Source organism: Dermacentor albipictus, chromosome 6, assembly GCF_038994185.2.
Source record: "Dermacentor albipictus isolate Rhodes 1998 colony chromosome 6, USDA_Dalb.pri_finalv2, whole genome shotgun sequence".
Taxonomy (NCBI): domain Eukaryota; kingdom Metazoa; phylum Arthropoda; class Arachnida; order Ixodida; family Ixodidae; genus Dermacentor; species Dermacentor albipictus.
Window position 1 is genome coordinate 21,219,062 of NC_091826.1, and position 25,636 is coordinate 21,244,697.

The 25,636-nt window shown below is 45.2% G+C and overlaps 1 protein-coding gene across 4 annotated transcripts in view; it reads right to left on the reverse strand.

Annotated features, from left to right (window-relative positions):
- Positions 1–25,636, reverse strand: part of mon2 (Mon2 homolog, regulator of endosome-to-Golgi trafficking) — a 265,202-nt gene that overhangs the window by 219,570 nt on the left and 19,996 nt on the right. For all 4 annotated transcript variants that reach the window (XM_070540046.1, XM_070540044.1, XM_070540045.1 and 1 more), the window contains exons 2-14: positions 22,555–22,703; positions 21,773–21,836; positions 20,085–20,212; positions 18,820–18,951; positions 17,293–17,425; positions 15,784–15,887; positions 14,467–14,754; positions 13,138–13,262; positions 8,942–9,253; positions 5,865–6,089; positions 5,207–5,351; positions 2,487–2,735; positions 1,558–1,847 (exon numbers count right to left, since the gene is read on the reverse strand). In XM_070540046.1, the coding sequence (XP_070396147.1) occupies positions 1,558–1,847; positions 2,487–2,735; positions 5,207–5,351; positions 5,865–6,089; positions 8,942–9,253; positions 13,138–13,262; positions 14,467–14,754; positions 15,784–15,887; positions 17,293–17,425; positions 18,820–18,951; positions 20,085–20,212; positions 21,773–21,836; positions 22,555–22,665 (2,306 nt within the window). In that variant the 5' untranslated portion in view covers positions 22,666–22,703. The remainder of the gene's footprint in view (positions 1–1,557; positions 1,848–2,486; positions 2,736–5,206; positions 5,352–5,864; positions 6,090–8,941; positions 9,254–13,137; positions 13,263–14,466; positions 14,755–15,783; positions 15,888–17,292; positions 17,426–18,819; positions 18,952–20,084; positions 20,213–21,772; positions 21,837–22,554; positions 22,704–25,636) is intronic.

Consider the following 25,636-nt stretch of genomic DNA (forward strand, 5'->3'; position numbering starts at 1 on the left):
AAGGCAATGCTCTCTCCTGCCTACGTAAACTAACGTTCAACAGAAACATGGACGAAAGGGCAGGCACCTTACTATTAACATGTGGCAATTAGTGATTGTGGCACGAAAGTGCCTTTTTCTTTATTTGCTGCACCTTCTCTCCTGACAACTGTGGTAGTGATGTAGGAGCATCCCTGTTGAAACGGGGTGCTCACACATACCACCAAGTTCGTGGTTCCTACTTTCTTCTTGTACATGTTAATCTTTAAACACTCTCATACACAAGGCTAAATTATTCAACATAGAAAGTCTGCTTTGCTGCAAATTGTCCTTTCAGCTGCACCACTAATTTTTCAGACACATATTGCCACATAGTCTGCACAACAGATTCATCCACATTATCCCTTTAGTCCTTAAAGGTTAACTTGGTTATAAACGAGCAGCATGTGCTATCGAAGCAATCTTGGCAAAGCTGCAGGGCTGATAATTGCTAAATTTCCTTATTAGCAGCCTTCCAAGTAGCACCTAGGCAGACAACTGGTGTACCTGGTGGTTAGGCGATACAATGTAAACACCAGCATGTTGCCTTTGAGATATTCCAGCATGCCGCAAAACACCACGGGTGCCGTCCTAAACTCAGAGGTCGCAGAGAGGAGCCGCGTTGGTTCTCAACGTCCTATGTCGCACGTCACTTTCGGCGAGTAGTAATGGTAGTTTTAGCATCAAAAAAGTCTATTTCTGTGAGCTTTTCGTATGCATCCACTTGTATTTCAGATGTTAAATTTTGGAACTGAGGCTGCTCCACATTACCACCACCTGAAACTAGGCCTTTCACTAAATCTGTCAATTCGTTGCAGTTGGGCTCCCAAGACCCTTGGACTTGAGAGGGTTAACTATACGTTGACAGCTGGTTGCATATTGTGACATTTCTAACAAAACAACGCCAATGGTCACTGCATCATTTCCACATGCCACGCACAGATTTTTTTCGTCTGAAAATTTTTTGCCGAGACTGCACATCCTCAGGCACCCTGATTTGTCTGCAAACCATACGGCAAGTTTTACCTTCCGATTTCATTCTCTGCTGTTCACTACATTTCCACAGTTGGCTACCTCCTCATTGTGCCTATCCAGTGTACTGCTTCAGCATCTCTTGACTTTGTAACTAATGCACTTTTCTCTGTCGCTGCCCAGCACACCTATGCACTGGTTATTGGTTGTTTAATGGTTCTTTGTCTACACATTGAGTAAAACGTTTTTATGTTTGTTCTTGTTTCCCTTTACAGGTACCTAAATAAGTCAGCTGCCAATATGCTCTCCCAATCCTTCTAATGCACTCCATGACGCATCTGTCCCTGATGGCTCCGAATGTCTATATGTGTCCTGCTTGAGTGCGTCTTCTTGTGCCAAAAAATAATGTTTACCATCTATCTGGGTATGTGCAACTTGATGGCCTGCCTTGCGATGTCTTCCCAACCTAAAGATTGCCCGCTTGCACCCAGAGAGACTCCTACATTCAGTGCACGTTTAATGGGTATTCTTGCATGCACGCCACAAAGCACACTCGCCACCACTCACTGGGAGCTCTCAAACAGGCGAGACAACATGGCGGACAGCACAGGCAGGTCGGCCATGACGGCCGTAGTGATGACGGAGGAAGAGTTGGTGCCGCCGCCCCCCGCCGTCCCATCGGAGCTATTTTTGGGCGCGGCCTTGAGGCTGCCACCCGTGGACGGTTTCAGGCCGAGGATCCAGACCAGGTGTTGCAGGGTGGTGAGCACCAGGTGCCAGGCACTGCCCAGCACGGCGCCGTGGGCTTGCGCCAGCCCCAAAATGGCACGCATACACTGCAGGTTTTTGGCCGTCAGCTGCACAGGGGGACAAGCACGCACATGCCATGCTTACTCAATTCAAACACGCCCTTGACGGTAACGTACACTTCGACTTTTCGTGGACAGTAATGAAATTTGCTATGCAGTCGATTGTAACACGCACCTCAGGTTTTCATACTTCAGTGAAGGAAAAGAATGTAACACTTGCTGTGCTATATGCAAATCATGGAGAAGCTTCCATGTCACATATAAATAACAAACAAGCAAGAGCTGTTTCAGTTCTGATTTGCCAACAGCTAGTATGCTTGTCCCGACTGTCGTCACTTAGTTATTCCTTTTATTTACATTCATTTTTTGCTGAATTTAAGGACACTGCGACACCTTTAGAACCGCTAGTGGCACCACTCCGGCTGAGAGAGCATGTTGACGGGGAAGGAGGGAAACCCTTTCAAAAATTTATTTTCAAAAAGTCATTCAAAGATATCGGACTAGCTTCAGTGTAGTTTCTCAGTTCTCAAGAAAAGTTGTTGCCCTTCAATTGCTTTGTCATCACCTTGTTCTTACAGCGCATGACAATAATGTGAAGCTATGTTAAACGTCACACAGAAACATCGCCAAAGCAATCGGTCTCCTCCAACAAATGTGGATGAGCAGAACAGATCACTCCTTCCTCACCATGACAGGTCCCTGATGTCCCCCCAGTGAAGGGGTGGGCAGGGGTGTGCCCACAGCCACCACCTGTTGCCGAGGAGCGTCGTGGGGATCGCACGCGGGACCCCCGAGAAAGGGACCCAGGTTGGGGCCCTGCTGCGGCAGAGGAACAGGAGAGGGGCCACCCTGACCTGTGGACCCTGGCCTTTCGGATGAGCCATCGCCCCTCGGATGCGGAGATGCCGACGTCTTGGGGAATGTGGAGTTTAGCACCTGACGGGAGTAAGAGCGCATCGACTGAAGCACAAACTGTCACAGCTATGTCCTGCGCAATGTGGATTAAGACCTGACTACCATCTTCTGTGTTTGCGGTGCAGAATGAGTGCGAGGACAAAGGGACCAAACCTCCCTCTTTTCTCATTTTTTCGCTCATCCTGAGCTGCAGACATCAAATGCCAAACTTTTTTTACCGATCTCAAACCCCCCAATTTGAGACAATTTTCGAAGCCAGCCTTCAGAGCTCAACCACATCTTCCAGCTCCAAAGACTTATCAAGAATCACTCGCTTCTGGCAACAATGACATTTGTACGATGCGACCAGCACGAGGCATCACTTTAGAGACAGGCATTCACTATTATAAAGTAGATTGTTGCTCATTTCGTCGACACACTCAACATAATTTGACAATGGCACTGATTAAAAACCAAAATCAAATTATGTGGCTTAACATTCCAAATCATATCATGAAACGTCAACAAACAAAGGTACCAAGGGCAACATAGGTGAAATTACTTCTACTTACTAAATGAATTAAATAAATGATAAATTAACGGCAATGAAGGTGGATGATACCAATTGCTCTCACCAATTGGTTAGAGCATCGCACACATGATGTGAAGACATGGGATCGTTCTCCATCTGCGGCAAGTTGTTTTTTCATCCACTTTATTGCCATTAATTTATCATTTCTTCCACTTCCATTCAATTAGTAAGTAGAAGTAACTTCCCCTATGTTGTCCTTGGTATCTTTGTTTGTTGACAACTCATCATAGGACTAATAAAAATCAGGCCCCTCAGTTAACCTCCTTTCTTCTCGTTCGTTACATAACAAGTCTTCAATCCGGCAACATTGATGCCTTCAGGTAGCATGTGTGGGTTTATTGACCAGTTGCCTTCAATCAAAAAGATTACGTTTCCGTGACGCCTGCGTCAGAAAGGATGTTCTACATCCGCAGCCAAGGCTTGTGAGTGGTGGCAGTGGCTAACACTCCCAAGGTTAGTTCTAGTAGTAAAACATAAATACCCAAGAAAGTGGATGGGAAAACGGCGCCGCGGTACCTCAATTGGTTAGAGCCTCGCACGAGTATTGCGAAGACGTGGGATCATTCACCACCTGCGGCAAGTTGTTTTTTCATCCACCTTCATTGCCATTATGTAATTTTCTTTAATTCAATTAGTACAGAGAAGTAATTTCCCCTATGCTGTCCTTTGTATCTTTGTTTGTTGGCGTCTCATGATATGATTAATAAAAATCGCGCCCTTCAGTTCACCCCTGTTCTTCTCGTTCTGAACATTTTAAAGTAACATACAAGCTGCGAGAGGCGCCATAGTGGGAGACTGAAATAATCTAAGTACACAATAACTTTTTCATTCCCCCCCCTATTAAAGCATGCCTGCCATGGCCAGGAGTCGAACCAATGACCTTTGTGCTTAGCAGTGGAACCATTGAGCCACTGCGGTGCGTAGAACTACACTGGCGAAAATGTTTGTCAACAAGTCTCTATCATGATGTTCACTACAGCCGATCTGGAAATTCAGTACATGTTGACAACGACACCTGAAAAGTAATCGAAAATATAACCCCGGAACATTATGTTATCGCATGTTCAGAGTACCTTAAGACTTCAAAGTTTGAATTTATCATGTATCCCCTGTAGCAATGTTATTAAACACAAATTTTGTTACTAATGACTAACGAAGTGCATATTTCTTCTTGCAACAACTATCGGTTCAATGCTCGCATACCTAACTGTCAAACTAATATGCATTTTACCGCAAGTGCAAACTGGAGCCTCCATCATCAATGCCAACAATTTCAAAGCTGTCACTTACACATAATTCATGTAATTCTACTACGCTGTTCTTCAACTACAGTCGACCGATTATTTGGACAAAACTGCGACGAAATTAGGAAATTTGCAGGTGCTAATTGGAATTGGTTGGCACAGCACAGAGGTAAGTGGAAATTGCAGGGAGAGGCCTTCATCCGGCAGTGGACATAAATAGGCTGATTATTATTATTATCATCATCAACATTCAGACACTGATAATTAGGATACGCTTCATATTTTGCTGTCGCTTGATTGTTTATGCATGCTTGATTTGGTCGTAGGTCATAGACGTCTATGCGTCTTGCAGTAGTCACGTGAAATTGAAGATACATGTATCTCCAAAAGTGACGATCTGAGAATATGGCACATCTTTTTTTGGCCCCTTGTGGAATAAAGTCGCTTGTTTTTGGGCAAATCTATAATTTCGGGCTGTCGACTATTCGGACATTTTGGGTGGTCCCCGTTGGGTTCAAATGATCGATGGGCGACTGTATTCACTTTTCTCTGTAATGTTACTAACTTGAGAGTAAATAAATGAAATGAATTAATGTAGCAGTGGCCTGCACATTACTTGCTTTCCGTTAGCGGCTTCGCCAATCACTTCATGCACAGCCCTGACCGTACAAACTGACCGTGAGTGTGTAGTGGGGAGGCAGGGACCCCTTGCACATGGCTGTGATGAAGGCATCCCTGGGTGTCGACAGCTGAAGCTGACCACACAAGTTGGCATAGATCTGCATTGTCTTCAGGATCTCCTCCGTGGCCGCCTCATCCGTGCTGCAATCATTTCATGCAAGATACAATGAAATATCATGACTGAAAGCGTTCCAAAATTTGTGTGTGTGACAAAAGTAAATAGTATGGGTGTTCGAATGATGAAATTCCCTAATCAAACTCAATAGGAATACTTGAGTAAAGAGACCTTCATATATTGAACACTGAATAGTTTTAGTCTCTAAGCAAAAACAAACAGCATGTGAAGTCCATCTTAAGAGGTTTATTTACAATATCTGACACAACTAATGCTGTCAAATACTGGTCGTCCAGTCAAATATGCAGCTTGTAAAAGTGAAACAATTGAAAGGTTAGCAGTTACGCTTCCTCGCTATCTTATGCAACCTTCATAGTGTTTTCGAAGTGCTCTAATATGACCAGTCAAAGGTCCCATAATTTATGTTTCATCCACTCTGCGATTGGTCGACAAGCATTTTGTGCCCGATGTCGTTTGTAGGATTACTCTGCCAATACAATTTGACTGACTGACTGATCGACATCGAAACGAACAATCACCTGGCATCGAGAAGTAGCGAGAGGGCTGCCAGCAGCCCGCACCAGGAGGACGACACCAGCTGGCGGTGGAGGCGCACGTTGGCGGCTGCATCGTTTGTGGCGTTCTTGGACTGGTCCACCACCGTGGCGATGCTGTGCACCACGTCTAGGAGGCAGACGTATCCCAGGGACACCCCGTAGCCCTCGGCCACCACGGGCGGCTCCACGCGATCCAGCATCTCCATGCTACGGAACAACACGATGGAGGGTGAGACGTACTCTGGCTCAAATGAAAGCACACCCGTTGCAGTGCCTCTGTGGCTGTGCCATTCGGCGCTGGCAACTCGGCAACTATGGCAATCAGTGCTCAGCACAAGGTCATAGGTTCGATCCCCGGCCACTATGGCTACATTCCGATGAGGCAGAATGCAAAAAAAAAAACCTTGTGTACTTAGACTGATGTGCCCATTGGGCAACCCCAGGCAGTCAAAACTGATGTGGGACTACAGTGTCTCTCGTTGTCAGTGTGCTGGAAGGAGATAGTTGATGCAATGTGACTGCCAGATTACAGCCCATACCTGATGTATAGCCTGCAGCATAGGTCAATGTACTTACTCGTGAGAAAACCCTGATTCATGCTCACTCGAAATTCATTCTACAGGTGTGAATTAGAGCTTAGGGAGGGGTGACAGGTGTGAGTAGATGCGAGTATCAGAAGGAGTGAATGCTAATTAATGTGAGTATGAATGAAAGCCAGTGAAGGTGATATTGAGTGGATGTCAGCCTGAAAGTGACTCTTTGCAATGTAAGTGTGTGTATGTATGTGAGTATGTATGTAGTACATGAGCATGTATGTGATTGAGTGCCAACAAGTGCGAATGGAAGTGACTTTGAACACAAGCGAGTGTTGGCGAATACAAGCGGGTGTGAGCTAGAATGAGTCAGTGCTGACAAGTGTGATGAGCACATACCATGCAAAAAATAATGGTGAAAGAGAATGAGCAAGCATCGGTGACAGAACGCAATTACGGTTAAAAATAAAAAGCTTTTTATCCAATTACCTGCCTCTTGTATGTAGACCAACATAAACAATGAACTAAACTGATGATACGCCTAGGAGTACTGAACTGTGACAGCCATTGGTGTCATCAGGAAATGTCGACGCTGATCATCAGTCACATGCTTTATCATTATACAGGGAACACGCCTGAGCGATAATCATCAGACAGATAGCAATCAGTGTCAGTACTCCTGTACAGCCCGCACCTTTATACTGACTTCGCAGCACAGACATTCAATGTTTAAACCTGAAATGTCCATGGACATTAATCTGGAAAATACAGACTATAGTCTGAAAAACTGGCTCAATACATTTTAACTCACTATACATATGTATTGAAACTAGGGCAGTTCAGATAAAACTGCAAATGAAAGGACTTAAATTCCGGGGTTTTAGGTGCCAAAACCACAATATGATTATGAGGCACGCTGTAGTGGAGATTATGGATTAATTTTGTCCATCTGGGGTTTTGCAACGTGCACCCAATGCATGGTACATACGCGTTTTTGCATTTCACCCCATCGAAATGCGGCCGCTGAGGCCAGGATTTGGTCTTGGGCCTTGGGCCTTAGCAGTGCAACGCCAAAGCCACTACACCAATGTGACAGGTAACTCAAAGGACTTATGACAGCAAGTTCAAGCCTGTCTTGCAAGAGGTGTTGTTGACATATGCGCTCTTGCTCACTAACCACCTCTTCAGGCACATGGTGACGAACTTGCACTAGCAAGGCGAGGATACGTATTACGCAACTCGGTAAAAACCAGTGTCTGTTGCGGTGCATTATCCTGGCACCTAGATGCACGCATTTGGCGAATTATGGCTGTTGTCATTGAGATTTTGGTACACACCTCTACATCTTGTCCCACTTTCTTTTTTTTAATGATTAGAATGTGCATCATATCACACTTGAACAATTTAAGACAAATTGACACAAAATAACCCAGAGTTTTACCTCGGCAAGCCAGCGTAGACACCACTGCACATGTTGTACCACGCACGCACACCGCCGTCTACACTAGCCCACTGGGTGCGATGGCCCATTGGCTCGCTGAGCTACAACTCTCTAATACTGAGCGTAACTTATCATTGCAAGTAAAATTTTGCGTGGTTACACATCTCAAAGGCATATACACCTGACACACAAATGCTTCAGACAAATTGACATGAACCAATTCGAACAACCAAGTATAGGTTGTCATTGCAAGTGAAATTTTGCATGGTTATGCATCTCAGAGGCACATATGACACCCAAGAGGCTTCGGACAACAGGCTTGCAAACAACTAATGCACAAACACAGTGCAAGCACAAAGTACAACTTGCAAAAATACAGAACATCTTGGGTCAGACAACGACTACGATTTGAATGTTCACTGCCTAGTATCCTGTACTAGTGACCATCCTAATACGCTGACATCCCGAACTCTCTAGAAACCATCAATGCAATGCTGCACAGAGGCCATTTATGGTCTTCATGCGAAGCCTGTGTTTGTCCTATAATGTGGCATCTCTGGAGAGCATTTACCTGCTCAGCTGTTAACAAGCAGGTCATAACTACAGAAGAAAATAATGGATACATACAGTGCATATAAACTTGCCGATACACACTCCACTACGCTCTTACTTATTCCAAACATTGCACAGTGTTACCAGTTCCGGAAGGCATGTCATCTCTCTCTTTATGCATGTTCCTTATGGCATTACAGAACATGACTGATTGATGCCAAATATAAATGGGAAAATGCAATGTGTGCAAAATACAAATGCCAACGCAAACATTCAAGACAGTGGCATTTGCTTTTGTGTATCTTACTCCATCCTGTCTAAATTTCACGCTCATAGGTTACGTTCCGCAATAGTTGTAACAAACCAGCACAGCTTTCTTGCTTATATCACATGGCAGCCACCTTGTTCTTTGAATACTGAAACCTTGTCCAGTGTCAAGTGGTGCTAGATGCCTTCTTTATCTATAGCAGTTTTCTAATAGCAACAGGCAGAAATACACAATATATAGAAACTAAACTTTGATGCGAACTCACTATGTGGCCTTGCAGATGCCAGGTGTGGCCACGTGTGGCAGCAGGGGCATCCAGACGCCACGGTACAAAAAGGCCGCCTGTGGCGGTTGTGAGAGAGAGGACGCATTGCCGCTCCCCGGCATGCCGGAGTTGAGTGGCACCACAGGTGGTGGTGCATTAACGCCGGAGCCGCCGCCCCCGCCACCATGGTGGTAATGGTGGTGGCAAGGTGCGTTCACAAAGAGCGCCTGCACGTATGCACCCAAGGCATTGACCATGTCCTGGAAGATCTTCGTGCTGTGGTCCTTCATGTCGTAGCTCTCGCAGAAGCTCCTATGCAGACGGCACGAAACAGACACGTTGCTACACCCACTCGCAAACTAAAGATTCAGCACTAACTTCACCTAGAAAACTCTCCTGTTTTTACTTTGTGTGACTCTGCACTTCGAAACACAGTTGCTAGGAATTACCGACATTGAAAGAAGTTTGCATACATCAGGACGTCCAGATGTCCCAGAAATGAACAAGCTTCATTGGCTGGCACCCCTACATGAATTCTCCGAGTTGGGCAGTGGTGCATTTGCCGCTGCACTCTTAGGTTGTTGCCGAGTATAGGGCAAAGCGCTTTGGTGACATGAAATTGATTACCAATGTGAAGAATGTGGGGTTTCTTCTCTCGCGGCGTTTCTCAGGCTCTCGCGATGGTTGTGGGGAGGCCATTGCGTTGTGTTGCCGGGGGCTCTGTGTCCCTCTCCTCCTTGCCTGGACGGGGTGGCAGCGGGTCATAAAACACTGTCACTCTGCTGTCATCCCGCCCACGGGAAGGTCAACAGGCCTTCCCCATTGGCCGACTTTTTGGCGGGATTCGGGCCCTGCTTGCGTGCACTCCGGGAAGCGCGCGCAAGACGGGCGCCCGGGGGAGACCACATCGGGGCGTCGGAAGGTGCGTACGTGTTCCTCTCTGCCGGCGGCGGCCTCCTTTGTCCGTCGCCGGCCGATGGTTACTTCGGCTCGTCGGGGTCCCGGCCTCGCCGGGCGCGCGTGCACTCTTCCGTCGTCTCGATGTCCTGGGGCAGCGTCTGCCGATCGTGCCCCCGTCTGTTCGTCTGTCGTTTCTCTCTATTTCCCCTTTCTCTGCTGTGGGGCGCACGATGGCAGGCGCTGACCGAAGGATAGGCAAATTCTTACTGCTGGGGGTTCTTTGTTCTTTGTTTCTCTCCTTGTCGCGGTGCGCCGTTAGCGGCCACCGGCGACCATTTGGCTATGTTTTGTGTGATTCATATTCGGACGGTATGTTAAAATGTGTGTCTGTATTGAATCCAACCTTAATAAATGTTCCTTTGTTGTTTCTTGAGAGCTTTGCCTAGGGTCTCCCTTGCTGTGCGCGCGCGGTCTCGCCTTCCCCTAAGCTGTGGGGTCGGCGGGGCGCATACGCGCGCAGCTGCGCGTCGGCACACGGAGCGGGCCGGAGCAGGCGCGGGCGCGCGGTGTCCTGCACGCATGGCGGCTGCGGACTGCTCGAACCCGCGGTGGTCGTCGTCCGGCACGCGCGGAATCGGAGCGTGCGCGCCGTGAGCGTCGCGGACGAGAAGACCACAAATTGGCGTTCTCGTCCGCTACGCTCACGGCGCGCACGCTCCGATTCCGCTCGCGCCGGACGACCACCGCGGGTTCGAGCACTCCGAGCCGCCGCGCGTGCAGGGCACCGCGCACCCGCGCCTGCTCCGGCCCGCTCCGTGTGCCGACGCGCAGCTGCGCGCGTACGCGCCCCGCCGGCCCCACAGCTTAGGGGAAGGCGAGACAGCGCGCGCACAGCAAGGGAGACCCTAGGCAAAGCTCTCGAGAAGACAGAAAGTACATTTATTAAACTGGGAGTCAATACAAATACACGTTTTAAGGTCACGTCCGAATATGAATCTGATTAGACAAAACATGGCCGAATGGTCGCCGGTGGCCGCTAGAATGGCGCGCCGCGACAGAGAGAGAAACAAAGAACAAAGAACCCCCAGCAGTAAGAATTTGCCTATCCTTCGGTCAGCGCCTGCCATCGTGCGCCCCACAGCAGAGAAAGGGGAAATAGAGAGAAACGACAGACGAACAGACGGGGGCACGATCGGCAGACGCTGCCCCAGGACATCGAGACGACGGAAGAGTGCGCGCGCGCGCGCCCGCCGAGGCCGGGACCCCGACGAGCCGAAGTAGCCATCGGCCGGCGGCGGACAAAGGGAGCCGCCTCCGGCAGAGAGAAACACGTACGCACCTTCCGACGCCCCGATGTGGTCTCCCCCGGGCGCCCGTCTTGCGCGCGCTTCCCGGAGTGCACGCAAGCAGGGCCCGAATCCCGCCAAAAAGTCGGCCAATGGGGAAGGCCTGTTGACCTTCCCGTGGGCGGGATGACAGCAGAGTGACAGTGTTTTATGACCCGCTGCCACCCCGTCCAGGCAAGGAGGAGAGGGACACGGAGCCCCCGGCAACACAACGCAATGGCCTCCCCACAACCATCGCGAGAGCCTGAGAAACGCCGCGAGAGAAGAAACCCCACAAGAATTAGGCTAGTTTGTTATCCATGGCTTGAGCACTAGAGTGAACAAGCAGCCTTCCTTCATCATCCTCGTCCACTCGTGCGTAATGATGTTCAACTTGCAAACTTTCCAGGTGCAAAATAATTGAATGTAGTATTCAAATGCACTACATGCACACATTTATTGTTTTTTGCAGGTTCCTGTTCCCACTGTTTGTGTTATACAGCACATCACACCATGTGCTGTTCCACTGGTTGCGTTTCATGAATATTGTTACCCTGCTTCTTTTGCACAGCATTGCTCAAAACCATATAGTAGGCTAGAAAACAAGCTAAGCTCTAAATTTCCTCGACCAGACTCGCCCCCCCCCCCCCCTCTCTAAGCCATTCACTCTATTACTGTAAAAGAACATATATAACACAACCATGAATATAATGTAAGGGTACACTTATGGTGGTATGAAAAATAAAATGCATGGTTAGATTATTATTCAAAAATTCAACGGCACAGAACGAATGTGGACAAAGAATAGAAATGACAGGACAGGCTGAATGTGTCCTTTGCCAGCGTTTGTTCTGCTTCATTGCATTCCTGATTTATGAATCGCCAAATAGTCCCAACTAAGATTCTGCTTGGGTAGGTTATTATTAGGTACTATTGCAATGTGAATTGATCATGTAAACAGCAACCACAGCCAAAAGCAAAATGAAAATAGTTAAGTGCAAACGCTTGCTAAGTCGGCATATATAACCAGGTCATCAACATTGCTTAGTTCCTTCTTACTAAGCATGAATGACGGAGCACTACGAAGAAGTCAATCACCGCCTCCAATCTCATCCTGCTGCCGCTGCTGCGCCAAAGTTGGCATCTAGGATTGTGAAGAAGTCCACTTATGAAACAGCACATCTTCGCCCAGCTCTCTCTCACTGATCAGATGCTTAGAACTCAGATTCAGGTTGCAAGCAGATCCATAATATGGAATCTCATGCATCTCTGCGTATGTTCTTAACTTTTGCTTAACATCTTGACTATTTGACTAACTGCATGTGGACATTCACAGATGCCGCAAGCATCTGTCATATACAAGGGTGCTTTGACACTTTCTCAGTGCTCATGTTATCGTTGCCTGAGGTCAAGAAGTTTGACGGCATTGCTTGTGGCACACCCTAGGCCAAGAAAAAGGAACGCAACAGACCCAGTGTCTTAGCAGCAAAGTTATTTAATGCAACAAGCAGTTCGCCTGAAGCAGTGGCTTTCAATAACTCCACTTTGCTGATCACTGCTTCTGTGTGGACTTTGTCTTCCCCTAGGTGTTTGTAGAACACTCTGACTTGTTCCGGCGTGCACTCTCCAAAAGCTCCCGTACGATCTTTGTCTTACACCCAGCCTTCAATTACTCCATCTTTGGCATTCTATTACACTAAGAAATTGCATCCCATCGTTCAAAAATTGTGATTCATATCTTAAGATCCCTAACTCTTTACATTCCAAGTCTCATCTCCGTATCCCTTCCCATTTGCCCATGACAAAAACCCATATTGGGTGAAATTAGCCTGCTGATGTTACGCTAGATGACTTACTTACAGACAAACTTTATTTCCTAACACTTAGCTGCCTATGACAGTAAAAAGTGGCTTTCAAATCTGTGCACGTTAAAAAAAAAGAAAAAAAAAGAAGGAGGAGAAGAGTCCTCACTTGAGAAGTTCAGGCTGCGAGCAGAGCTTGTGCAACACCTCCAGTGCCAGCGTGCGTTGCCAGTTTGGCTTCTCGTGGTCCAGGAACTTGACAACCAGCGAGAGAAAGATCTCGCACTCGGTCACCTGGGCGCAAAAGTAAAACACTGTAGGTCACTTGAAAAGCATGTTTTATTTTATGCTTGTCACGGTCATCCTGTTTCTCTCACCTTATTCTTCGATACTTTCAAGGCAAAACACCTCTTGGAGCATACTTGCTGGTCAGCATAGTTTTGTCTGAACAAGTCAATGAGCAAAATAACTTAAAGTGCGAAAACCTGTTGCGCAGTTCTTGGCACTTTGCACTTGGAAAAGCAGCTTTAAAAGGTCTAAGTCGTCAGAGGAATGCTTTATTAGTACAGCAGTTACTCTCCACTTCTTGCATTTACTGGATAAATGTGAATACGTAGTCTCACTCGACAAGGCACTGCGAGTACTGGTTTGTTTTACATACACATACCAATTACAGCTTTCAAGTGTTGTTTTTTGCCATCTGCAACACACTTAATGAACTGTAGCCTAACTGAATCTAAATTATGCCTTTATTCAAACACATATCTTTGTATGATGTGCTTCATTAGCCGTTTTTCTCGACCTTCGTCTGTCTTTTGTTCACCTTGCTTTTTTTGTGTGTAATGGCGATTTTTTTCATGCCTTTGCAATACAGGATCAATACATTGTCCACTCGACCTCTGATGTGCGCCATGTATCCTTAGCGTTGTATAACTGAGATCTTTCAGTCTACTGATTCACTATGCTGTAGTGTGCGGCTGAGTTTATTTCTACCACATGTGCAAGTCGTTTCTCATTTGCACTGCTCAGTTTCTCGGAGAGTTGTGTTGGTCAAGTTACCCTGATGCACCTTGTACTTGTTGAATGAGAAATTAACATATGCGCTCGATTCCCAGCAGTCATTATGTTAAAAATGTTTTCGTGTTTATTTGTAGCTTACGTGTACACATTGTAGATTAATTTTTTTTTATTTGCTTTGTTCAGTGTCTACGCTTTAGCAGTCTGTAGTCAATATTATGATATATAGAAGAGCTTGTCCTTTTCACTAACTTTTCTTGCAAGTGCTTCGCTCTCGCCTTTTGCACATTTTTTTTTTCCAATGCACCCTACACTACTCACTTGAACTATGGATCAAATCAGTACTGCGCAGTTCCAATATTTATGTTACATGCAATAAATACAGAGGGAAAAAAATTTTAGTGAGGACTACAAATTGTAAGCCAAATTTAACAGTACTACAGATTAATATGGTCGGGCAGGTGGATGGAGGACAGCTCACCAGGGTTGCGTAGAAGCGGTGAATGAGGACGGAGACGACGCGCACCAGCCGCATGGAGATGGGAAAGAAGGGCCGGTCGGGTGCTTGCCGGGCATTGGGCGAGAACAGCTTGATGACGAGCGGGCAAACTCGCTCCTTGAGCAGGAAGCGGAACTCCGGGTGTCGCAGGAACGCCTCCGGAAACGAGGCCAGGATGGACTCGACCAGCTCCAGGCCCAGCGTGCGGGTCATTTCGGTCAGGCCCACCAGCCAAAGAGGCTGGTCGGCATTCACCATTTGCACCAGGTCCTGGTGAAGGAAGCAGTGAAGGATAAGCACTCTTTACTCTTTAGTCTAGAGAGGATATAGAACTTTGGAGAAAAGGACATAAGCAGAGTTGAAGCTGAAGTTAATTGTTGCCATATTTACACGTGTAAGACCTGCACCCCCACTTCGTAGGTTAAAAATTTGAAGAAAAAAAAAAGAGAAATTTTACCATAGATTGAATTTTGAACAGTGTCACTTGATGTTAAAGTTGCCGGAACATCTAACAGCATGGATGGATGGATGGCACTGGAAAAAAAAATCTTTGGAAGAGTGCCAATGAGATACTGAGCTCCAGCGATGACACTGCGGGCTGGAGCTATCTAGAGTAATACACAACCTGATGAGCAGTGCTGAACCTCAAGTAACTGTGCGTGTAAGTGGCATAATCACCGTTTTTATTATTTTGTGAGTCATTCACGATGTCGTGTGCAACTTCACTTAGTAGTCATATGCCTACCTCATGTATAAGCCACACCCTGCAAAGATTTTTTATTTAACAAGTAAACATGGTAATACGTTAAAATTTTTCTGGTACCACACAACACACACTAGCCTAACAGAACCTTTACTGGGTCGCACATGTTTCCCACCGGACAAGCATGACAGTGAGCAGATGACACAAGCGCTTACATCGTCTGCTCACTCTTGTTTATGTGTTCTGTGCTGTTTTCAGAGTGGAATCTAACTAGCTAGCCAAAGCTCAGGGGGAGCCAGGCTACAGCCTAGAACATTAGGCTTGTGGGGAGCTTCCCCCGCAAGCCACATGTTTCAAAACATGAACACAGTGACTGGCAAGCAGTTTGGAAGTCTGCAGACTGTTACGCCACCTATGGACAATAAAACTAAATATGCATGTGGTGTATGTGGGCAGCCAGTTCTGTATTCTCTTTTGCTGCGCGGAACAAGTTGCAGGCGGCTAGGACAGCATGAAGATACATGACAGCAACACGGCGAGCGTGGCTAGAGTGTCTATGTAATTTGCTATGATCATAAAAGAGAAGCTTCTTGTACCTGGAACAGAAGAAAGGCATCTGCAGCACACGGCTGCAGAGACTTGGGCGGGCAGCGGCTTCCAGTCTTCAGCTCCTCCAAGTTGACTTCCTCCGTCTTCACAACTGCAAGAAACAGCAAAAGAAAACTCATGTAGGGTGATAAACTCTGCACGCTTTCCAATGTGTTCAAAGAAATGAACCCAACATGTACAGCACTGCAAATGGGTGTCTTGAATGCACATTACAGGCCAACTGGAAGAAAACATCATTCGAGCTCAATTTATGAAAAACTGACAACACAGATAAGAAAAATTAATTGATTGATTGATTTTAACAACCCAAAACAACACTGAGGCTATGAGGGACACAGCAGTGAAGGACTCCAGGTTAATTTTGGTCAACCGTGGTTCTAATTAAACATGCGCCTAAATTTAAGTATAGAAGCATTCTTGCATTTTGCCCCCATCAAGACAGCAAGCACTGATGCCGGGAATCGAACCCGAGACCTCTCGCTCAAGAAGTACACCAGATTTATTGGGCGACCACGACAAGTGATAAGTCAACAAAGCTTTCACGACAATGTGGAGCTGATCGCAAAGTAAGTCAGGAGCATTCTCCTCATTAACCCATTGGCTGCAAAAGTTGGTGAACAGCAGGCTGATAATTTGCCACAAAAAAGGCATTGGCGTGAAAAAAAAAAAAAAGAATTCATAGATGCTGCAACAGCCAACGTATGCTCGACAAGTTTAGAAATGTTGCCAATAGCTGATAACAAGTGTCCACTTGAGGGGTGGTTTGAATTTTTTTTAATTTTCAATTGACACTTGTTGAAGGCTTCCGTGCACATGTGTTTGGGTGCCTACGCCACTTGAAACGGCGAAATGGGTGCATTTCCCGTGTAGGGTTACGTCGAATCCTGGCGAACAAGATGCATTACATCAGTGCAATGCATCTTATCAGAAAAAGAGCTGCTTCATATTGTACATAAAACTTGTCTTGTCTCATTTTTTTCAGCATTCAGTATTGTCATAGAGCAATGTATAACAAGCATGATGCACAGTGTGTGTAAGGGCCGAAAATAGGTGGTACGGAAGGCCATGCAGCGTGCATAAATATTTGGCACCCAATAGGTTAAAGGCACACTTAACAATGTTTAAAACCTAACAGTCATTTGCATGCCTTACATCTGCATAAACCACACAGACAGAAGACACTGCCCCTTAGTACACATTCAAAGTTTCACAGAATGTGTAGTGCCCTTCACAGCTTTAATTCAGTAAACTTTGAGTCGAAATATTTTTCTAAATCTGAACAGAGGCATACAGGACAAGGACAAAAGAAAATGATGTGCATGGCACTGTTTCTTTACAATGAAACCAAACACAACAGCAAAAAATGCCCAATGTATCTGAAAAACAGCTCGACAACATCACCTTCTGCCCAGATCCTGTTTGTTTTGGCATTGTTCCAGTTTCAGGATGATCAACCAATGAGCCCAGATTTCGACGCTACTAAAATATTTACTGACCATCTGCCATTGCTGCATCTTCAGCCTGGACACGTTCAAAAACTGCGGAGACCAATTGACGGACAGTTGCTGATGCGGTGTTGTTAGTGGTGCTATTCTTGGTGAAGTGCAATCTGAAGCACAGCACAATTGCCTGAAAAGGAGAGGGGAAAAAAAAGAAGCAAGAATATACAGATGTCGTTTATCACAACACAAGTGGGATCAGTATTAAAGCTTTAAAGAAGGGTAAAAAGCAGTCATCCACCAGACTACACAGGAAACCAGTACGTACAGGTTTCTCAGAAAGCAAGCTTCGAAGTTGTAGAAAAATTTGTCCTGATCTGGAGATCGAATACAGCACCAACACATTTCTGGGGCAGTCACTCCACCGCGTGAGCTAACAAAGAAGCTATCAGGTCACCGAGTGAGGCCAAATTAATCAACGACTTAAAGCACTGAATATGGCAAATCAGTTCTGCAGAAGCCTGCAAGGTGGGGGAAACCTTATGAAAGGTAGAAATTGTCATCCACCTGATCTTAGCGCGAGGCTACAAAGGAAACCCCAACAGGTTTCTCACAAAGAAAAAACCTTATGCCACAGTCGGGTGGACGACAATTTTTTCCCTTTCGTACACCTGCCTGCGCAACTCTGCAGAATCAATTTACCATTTAATTTTAGCAAACCTTCTACAATGATGGCAACTCTAGGCAAAGTGACCAGTCCCAGCATTATAATTGTGTAAGGAAGTCCACTGTTGGGAAGGGACCCAGTTCTAAAGCCACATCTTCACCAGAGATCCAATCCACAAAGCCCTATTTCTGTGTAAAAACCAAGTCAGATGACATCCTCATTGCTTTCTTCTAATAGCACTGTGACTCATTATTTTATATAAGGTCACTGTTTCTGACCATCTTTTGGTACAGACTGCACTATCAATTATAGTCGCGATAAATTGATCCACATAATTTCTCACAATACAAGGGGGAGAAAAAAAAAACTCAGGTCCTCAAGCTTCAGTCAAATGTCCCTCATGCGACGGCACATTAGATGCCATCACTCCGTGATTATCTATTGCACCAATAAAAGAATGCATACCAACAAAAAAAATGTTTGAAAAAAAATCATGCAGTTTCAATGCATTTGTGTGCTGAACGATGCCGTCAAGAAGCGGTTCCCTGTTGTGCACAAGCTCCTACCCATGTGCTTTCACACAAGTGTGCCACGACACAACATGACTTGCGCATCAATCGTCTCAGACAGCTACTTTGGTGTTGATATGAGAGACGTATGCATGCAATTGTGGCCTAATTTATTAAAGCATTCGAGTATCACGCTGGGAGACCCAAGGTTCGCTTCCACCATTGGACATATAATTTTAGGTGTACAAGCAACTCGGCAAGACAGCAACAGCAGCAGCCAGCAGCAGTCACAATCAGCAAAAGTTTCAGAGGGCTCGCAAAAGAACGCTTTGCTTTAAAACAGTGGTTATAACACGCCACGCAGCTTTTGCTACACAGGAGCCAATGTCGATCTTATAAAGAGCTTACCTTGGCTAGGGTATCACCCTGGACAACAGTGTTCGCCGTGAGCAGGAGGGTGACCGTCTGCAAGAGCTTCAGTTCCTCGATTCCACTCTCCATGAGATTCCAGAGGCAGGTGATGATGTTCACAGCTGCCGTCTACAAAAGGTTCACATTTCATGTCACGAGAGTGCCCACAAACCAGACTGTGGCGGACTGTCAAGTAACGAATTACTTTTTCACGGAAAAAAATCACCATATGCTACATTTTTTTTTGTTCCCTGCTGTGCGTACAGATTCAATCAATGCGCTCTGCAAACTGTTTGTGACACTGCAAATATATCCAATGAGTACAAACAGCAACAGCTCTTGACGTCTGTAGCAGCAGACTGCCAAAGCCAAGTGTCAGCAAGTAAGCATAAATTTGTCTCTACGGACATAAGATTAAGCAAGTGAGCTCTGTGCCACGTCAGTTCAATTAGGCCTGAAAAGTAATTTGCACTCACACAAGATGGGTACCACGGTGGTCTAAAACAAATTCAATGAAAGGGTTACCTCGATAGAGTGTTGCTTCTCTTTACAAGACTCTTTTCAGTACAAACCAGTACAAACACTTGCACTACAAACAAACCTTTGAAACATCGTGAATTAACGTAATTCAGCCAGACTAAGGTGCGTATAAATTTAATTCTAATTCACAGTGTTTGCTTTTACAATATGCTTATCCAATGAGGCATTTTTTTTTACTTGCTGATGCAAGTGCCCCTAACTACCACATTTACTCTAAGCATACTTTTTTTTCGGTAAAAAATCACAAAAGACATTCGCATTTCAATTGCCTGCAAAACCTAAGCTGCAGTTGCGAGTGGCTATCATCATTGCCATTAAGAACTGCTGTAACCAAATCTAATTCAATCCACACATTGTTGCAGCTGTAGAAACTGCAGACCCTAGCTGCAGTTGCTCCGGCATTCCTCTCTTAGCTCATGAGCATCTGATGAGTGAACAATCGAAGGTACTGCATCGTTCATTTTGACGGCATGTTAGAATCGCGTAGGTATGGTACTTCACTAATTAGCAAATCAGTCCTAAGCGTTACGAGGTAACAGCATAGTTCCCCATCTTCCATATTAAATGCAAACTACAGGTTCTCTTTGCTTTTGTTGTAACTGTCTGTAGCTGCCCAAGACTGACTACCAGGCAGAGGCAGGCTGAAGCAAGCACATTTTCCAGCCATTACTTGGCCGCATCGTCTTAGTATCATTCCTCGCCAATGCAAAGGCTCAACTCACCAGAGAGACCGCTTCAAAGGTGATCAGTTTCTGGATGGCAGACAGGCAGATCTGAACAATTTTTGGGTTCCTCGTATCACAGCCTAGGAAGAAGGGCTCCAGAATCTCCGGGCTCTCAGAAAGCAGGGCTGTAGAAGGTCGAACCATTCCAACAGTTAGATTAACAACTACCTGCTCGGTCAACAGCTCACATTAATGGAAATGGGAATTCTTAGCAGATAACCAGGGCAACATTGGTGATGGAGATAAGAAAATTTCAGTCTCCCTTCATTGATTTACAGTAGTAGAGAACACATTGCTAGCACTAAGCAAGAACAACCAGGCGAATTCAAGGGATTGTTTTTTTTTTTAATTATTGTTGTAATAACCACATGAAGTCCACAGACAAGGCAGACTAAACAACATAAGGAAAACTGACTGTTTCTTTAATAGTTCATGATCGCAGAAGGAAATGGCTGGCCTATAAACCCTCATATGCTACAACATGGCATCAAGGCTTCCAGGTTCGAGGTCCTTGCTAAGTAATGAGTGAGCAAAATTAGGCGAAGCGAGGTGCTCGAACCTTACTAACAACCATTTATAATTAATTCTATGTTTGAATTAAGTAAACAGACAGTTCCCCTATGCTTTCCTGGTGTAATTATCTGTTGGCTTCATACGGTCATTGCTAGCAATGTGGCGTAATGTACAACTCTCCAACGATTTCTTTTATTACCTTAATTTTTTAGTTCATGAAAGTAGTGCAGCACCAAGAATCACCAAGTAAAACAAGTATGAAACAAGTGGCAGCTAATTTGTACAGCATAAACAAATGGAGACAAATCAGCACATGTGCACATCTCATTCTAAAGCCAGCTCTGCAAGTCGTGGACACTGTTTGTACGTTAGTTAGCATCTGTATAGTCCAGTCCACCGCATCGCACTGTTGTCAAAAGCACTTATTTAAAACACCAGCACAAAGTGAAAAACAAGTCGCAGAAATGCCTGCAATTAAGTCAGTCGCTGAATAGCAGTGGTAGACTCTGCAACACATTTTTGTTCACCGATTGAGTACACGGCACCATTAGAAAAGCAAACAGATTCGGTATTGTCTGCAGCATGCACTGTTGGTGCACACAATTAACCAAGAGAACATAGCTGATGATTGGTCATGACACAATCACAAATTTTCTTTGTGTGTCACAGTTTCACTCCCCTGACAATTTTGAAGTTCACTCCCATGTCAAAGATTCCAGGTGCTGTAGTCACGACAGTCAGTGCCACAGTCATGACAATTATGGCACCTTGAAGTTAACGTAATTAAGGGAAAATGAGACATCCACCCAGTCGTAGCAGTTGCTACAAAGGAATCCCATACGGGTTCCTCGAAAGAAAAGCCTCGCAGTTGAAGAAAAATTCGTCCTGGTCCGAGACGTCTGGGACGCCCTGGTCCAGTCTTGGTCCCGAAGCAGGACCAATTTTTTTTCGACTGCGAGGCTCTTCTTTCGAGGAGCCCGTATGGGTTTCCTTTGTAGCAATTGCTACAACTGGGTGGATGTTTCAATTTCCCTTAATTAATTACTTCTCTCCACCTTGTGGGTTCCCGCAGAACTATTACGTCAAACTGAAGTTCATTTCTGTTTCAGAGCTTCCAAAGTTGTAACATCCTCTTTAAGCATTCTCAGTGGATGGAATATAAGATCACATACCTAGCCTGAGGTCATGATGCTTGGCTGCAGCATTCCGAACTTTGATGATTCCAGACTCTGCTGCCTGTAAAAATAAACAGCAGTTCAGGTGACTAAAGCCTTGTTAATGCATATGAAGTGAAAGAAAGAAGGCTAGCACATTTCTAGCATACATCACTCCATTAAAGGGCCCCTCACCAGGTCTGGCCATTCTGAGCTGACAAGCGCAGTGTATGCAATGTGTGCTAACGACTGTGTCTGCTAAGTATTACATCCCTACGTGCCATGGAAAGAGCTCAAATTCCAGACCAAACGCCGTTTGCCCCTTTTCCTCACAGTCGCAACGCTCCCAGCCAGAGAGTCAATGTTAATCGCGCAAGTGCACCTACATACATTGCAATGCTGTGACATCCCCCATAGTGGCCTGTGACTTCGATAACTATTCAAGGCAACCTCAGTTATTTGTTTAGTCTGTCACTTCAATCGACAAATTAAACTTTAGGTAAATAACAAAACATATCTACCGAATGTCTGCGTGTTATTGTTTTACTTCGTACCCTAGCAAGAGAGATGTACTTCCATTTTGTCTGGTCGTTCTCACATGATGCAGTTGCGTACGCAGAGAGCAAAACTATCTAGCAAAACAGCAGTGGCGCCGATGGTGTGAATGCGCCTTGAGCATCCGTATAATTGCTATCGCAATAAAAAAAATGACGTCGTAAATATGTCAGCACTCCCTTGAGAAATACCCGACTAGGCTGCTCCCATGCCTCGGCAAATACCAACAGAGGACATGCCATTACCTCCTTGAGAGGTGGATGCTTCTTCTTGGCCTCGTTGGAGAGCAGCCGCAGATCATTTTGCAGGTTTTCCAGGAGGCGTTTCTCGGTGAGACTTCGCTCGCCGGTCGCCATTGCCCCGTTCGCCTCAACCAAGGTCGCCCCCGGGCCGACTGCACCAAATTTGAACATATCTTCAGGTGCTTATCCGAAAAACCAAAGCAGTTTGCAGAAGGTGGTAGAATGTACAAAGCATACAAAAAAAAAGAAACAGGCATCGGCAACACACATCCAAGTTCCAAATAGCAATTTAATGGTGTACAGCGCAGTCTACTGCTAAAGGGGATACTCTATAGCACAGCTTTCTTTGCTGGGCAATCTAGCTGCAACTGCCAGCTAGATTGCCCAGCAAAGTTCAGCAAGTTCAGTGCATTGGCATAGCTGAAGCTATGCCAATGCACTGAACAGGTGCACGAAAAAGGAGCCACCGCCACCAACCAGAACTCCTCTGCAGCAAAGTTCGACAATTTTCCATTTTCTTGAGGAAGAAATTCGCACATAGTGCTCTAAGGTGATGTGTTCCCTTTAACAGTTGGTTGCACTATACACTCAGGCTCGCAAGAGACAACCATGTAAAAGATGGTTGAAACGCAAAAAAAAACTGCACGACTGCAACTGTCTCTTTTTTAGACTCACAAGTGTGCCTTGCATTAAACCTTTCTGTCATACTGTTAAGACAAAATCTGCTGTGTGGTATAGCCAACTGCAAAAGTTCATGGATGGCGAATTCTGAGTAAATGCTCAATTTCCCAGTAGTTTGTGACCGTAGCCAGTGAAACCGATCAACACCATGTTGCTTTCATTTGCTGTAAACCCGAATGTCAGACTGGGTTCCGAGGCAGCGTAGATATCGAGCTTGTTTTTTTTCAGATGCGCAGTGCACTATAGCTCCACATGATTTGCATGAAATAGGTAGACACACAGCAACAAATGTCTCCAACCAAAACTTACACAATCGGTTTAGCACAAAACGACAACACATACAAAAACATACGGGACAGGCACGCCAGGAGGGCAGTCGTCTGCTTCATGCTAAACTTATTTTAAGTAATCATGCACCATGCATCAATTTGCCCAACTGCAACTTCTACTCAACCAAAACTTATTTACTGTGCTCAACATTTCAGAGCCAGCTCAGCTCCTTCTTCAGGGTCGATGACAGACAGGAGCTGAGCTGGCTCAGAGACATCAGGTACGACAAGCAAGTTCTGGCTGGAGACGTCCATTCTGTTAACTCAGCTTTAACTCAACCAGAGAGAAACACAGTCAAACATATTTGACTTCTAAGTAAGGAGCAGTTAAGGAATGTATTTCTCAGTTGCAGCTCTGGTCAATGAATTGGTTGGAAGCTAGATATAAATTTATAACCATTCGAACAAGCTAAAATGGATTGGTTTGCACCCATGCTTTCATAGTAAGTACAGAAAAGAAACACTGCGCAGCTATCAGCCTGCTTGCTTACTATTTTTAATATACACAATGCATATTCCAGCTTCGAATCGGACAAATAATTATTATTCTATCGACCAAATTTCACAACAGCGGATGACATGAAAATTTGCACAATAATCACCAAAATTTATTAGTTACACAACCTCACTTGTTAACTTATAATTAACTACTTTAGGGGGCATTTTGTAATCAGAGTCAATGTCAGCCATCACTCAAGGCACAACATTGTCTTAACTACGTGCCAAGCATCAGAAAACTTGCAGTGAAATACACTGCAGCTACAGTTGACATTTCTTTCGTGCTGCATCTTTTGCACAGTGCAGAAACCAGATTTGCAGCCTCGGCAAGCTGCACGTAATGCAACTACGGCCTCTCTCTTGCATAAATAACTTTGCCTCATACGTAATATAATTGCACTATCTGGGCACATTATAAAATTACAATTGTGAGCTTTAATGCTTCAAAACAACACAGCGAGTTATGAGGGACGCATTACGAGAGGGCTGCTGGTTAATTTTGAGCATTTAGGGTTCTTTAAGGTGCTCATAAACCTAAGCACACAAGCTTTTTTTTACACTTCAACCACATAGAAATGTGGCTACCACAGCTGGAAATGGAACCTGTGACTCTGTGCTCTGCCGCGGCCGTAGCCATAGCCGTAGCCATAACTAATGCCATAGCCACTGATTCATTGTAGCAAGTTTTTTTGAGTGCATGGTGGAGGCCTTAATTGCAAGCAAAAAGTCAGCCTAGCCCATGCATTTCTTACCAGGAAAATGCAAGGCATCCATGGATAAATTATTATGAGACCCAACATCTCGCTTATTACAACATAAATGCAAGCACGTCCCCGACGCACCCAACAGCACATCACTTGAAAAACTATGAGAAAAAGCAGGCACACAGGCTTACCCCCCCCCACCCCTATGACATTTACTGGATCGCTTCTGCCACAGTGAACTCTGGCATATAGTACAAAAAAATCTATTCACATAAATTAACCATCAAGACATCCTTATTAAGCTGTTCTTTTCTCTAGGCAAGAAAATAATGTCAATGTAAATCTAAGCAAAACAAAAAAGAACAATGGCTTCTCTGTTTTGATCCAGAAAATATAGAAACTTCAAGCGATTTTGTTTTCACTGTTCTGTAGGCAGCAGAGTATCGCTGACATATGTTCAGTTGTGATTCTTCCTAATACCCACATCCCGTCTGCTTTATTGTAGAGCAAATTCTGAAGGCCTTCTGACCTTCTCCCTTCACTGTTCTTCTGACTCATTCGATTTCCTTTTTTTTTTCCCCTCGTCAAACAAATATTGCATCAGTGGCATGGTATTATGCTCTAACAACATCTAATAGTCTCGTACGATCTGGTAACCCAACTTTCATTTCTGATATGATTGACTATATATAATTTCACATTGAATGACTTCACATAATGTCATAAAAGAGTATTTCATATCCTAGTTGACCTGCAATGGTGGCTTGGCATCTATGGCATTATGCTGCCAAGCACGAGGTCACGGATTTGATTCCCAGCCACAGCAGCCGCATTTCGATGGGGGTGAAACGCAAAAACACTTGCATACTGTGC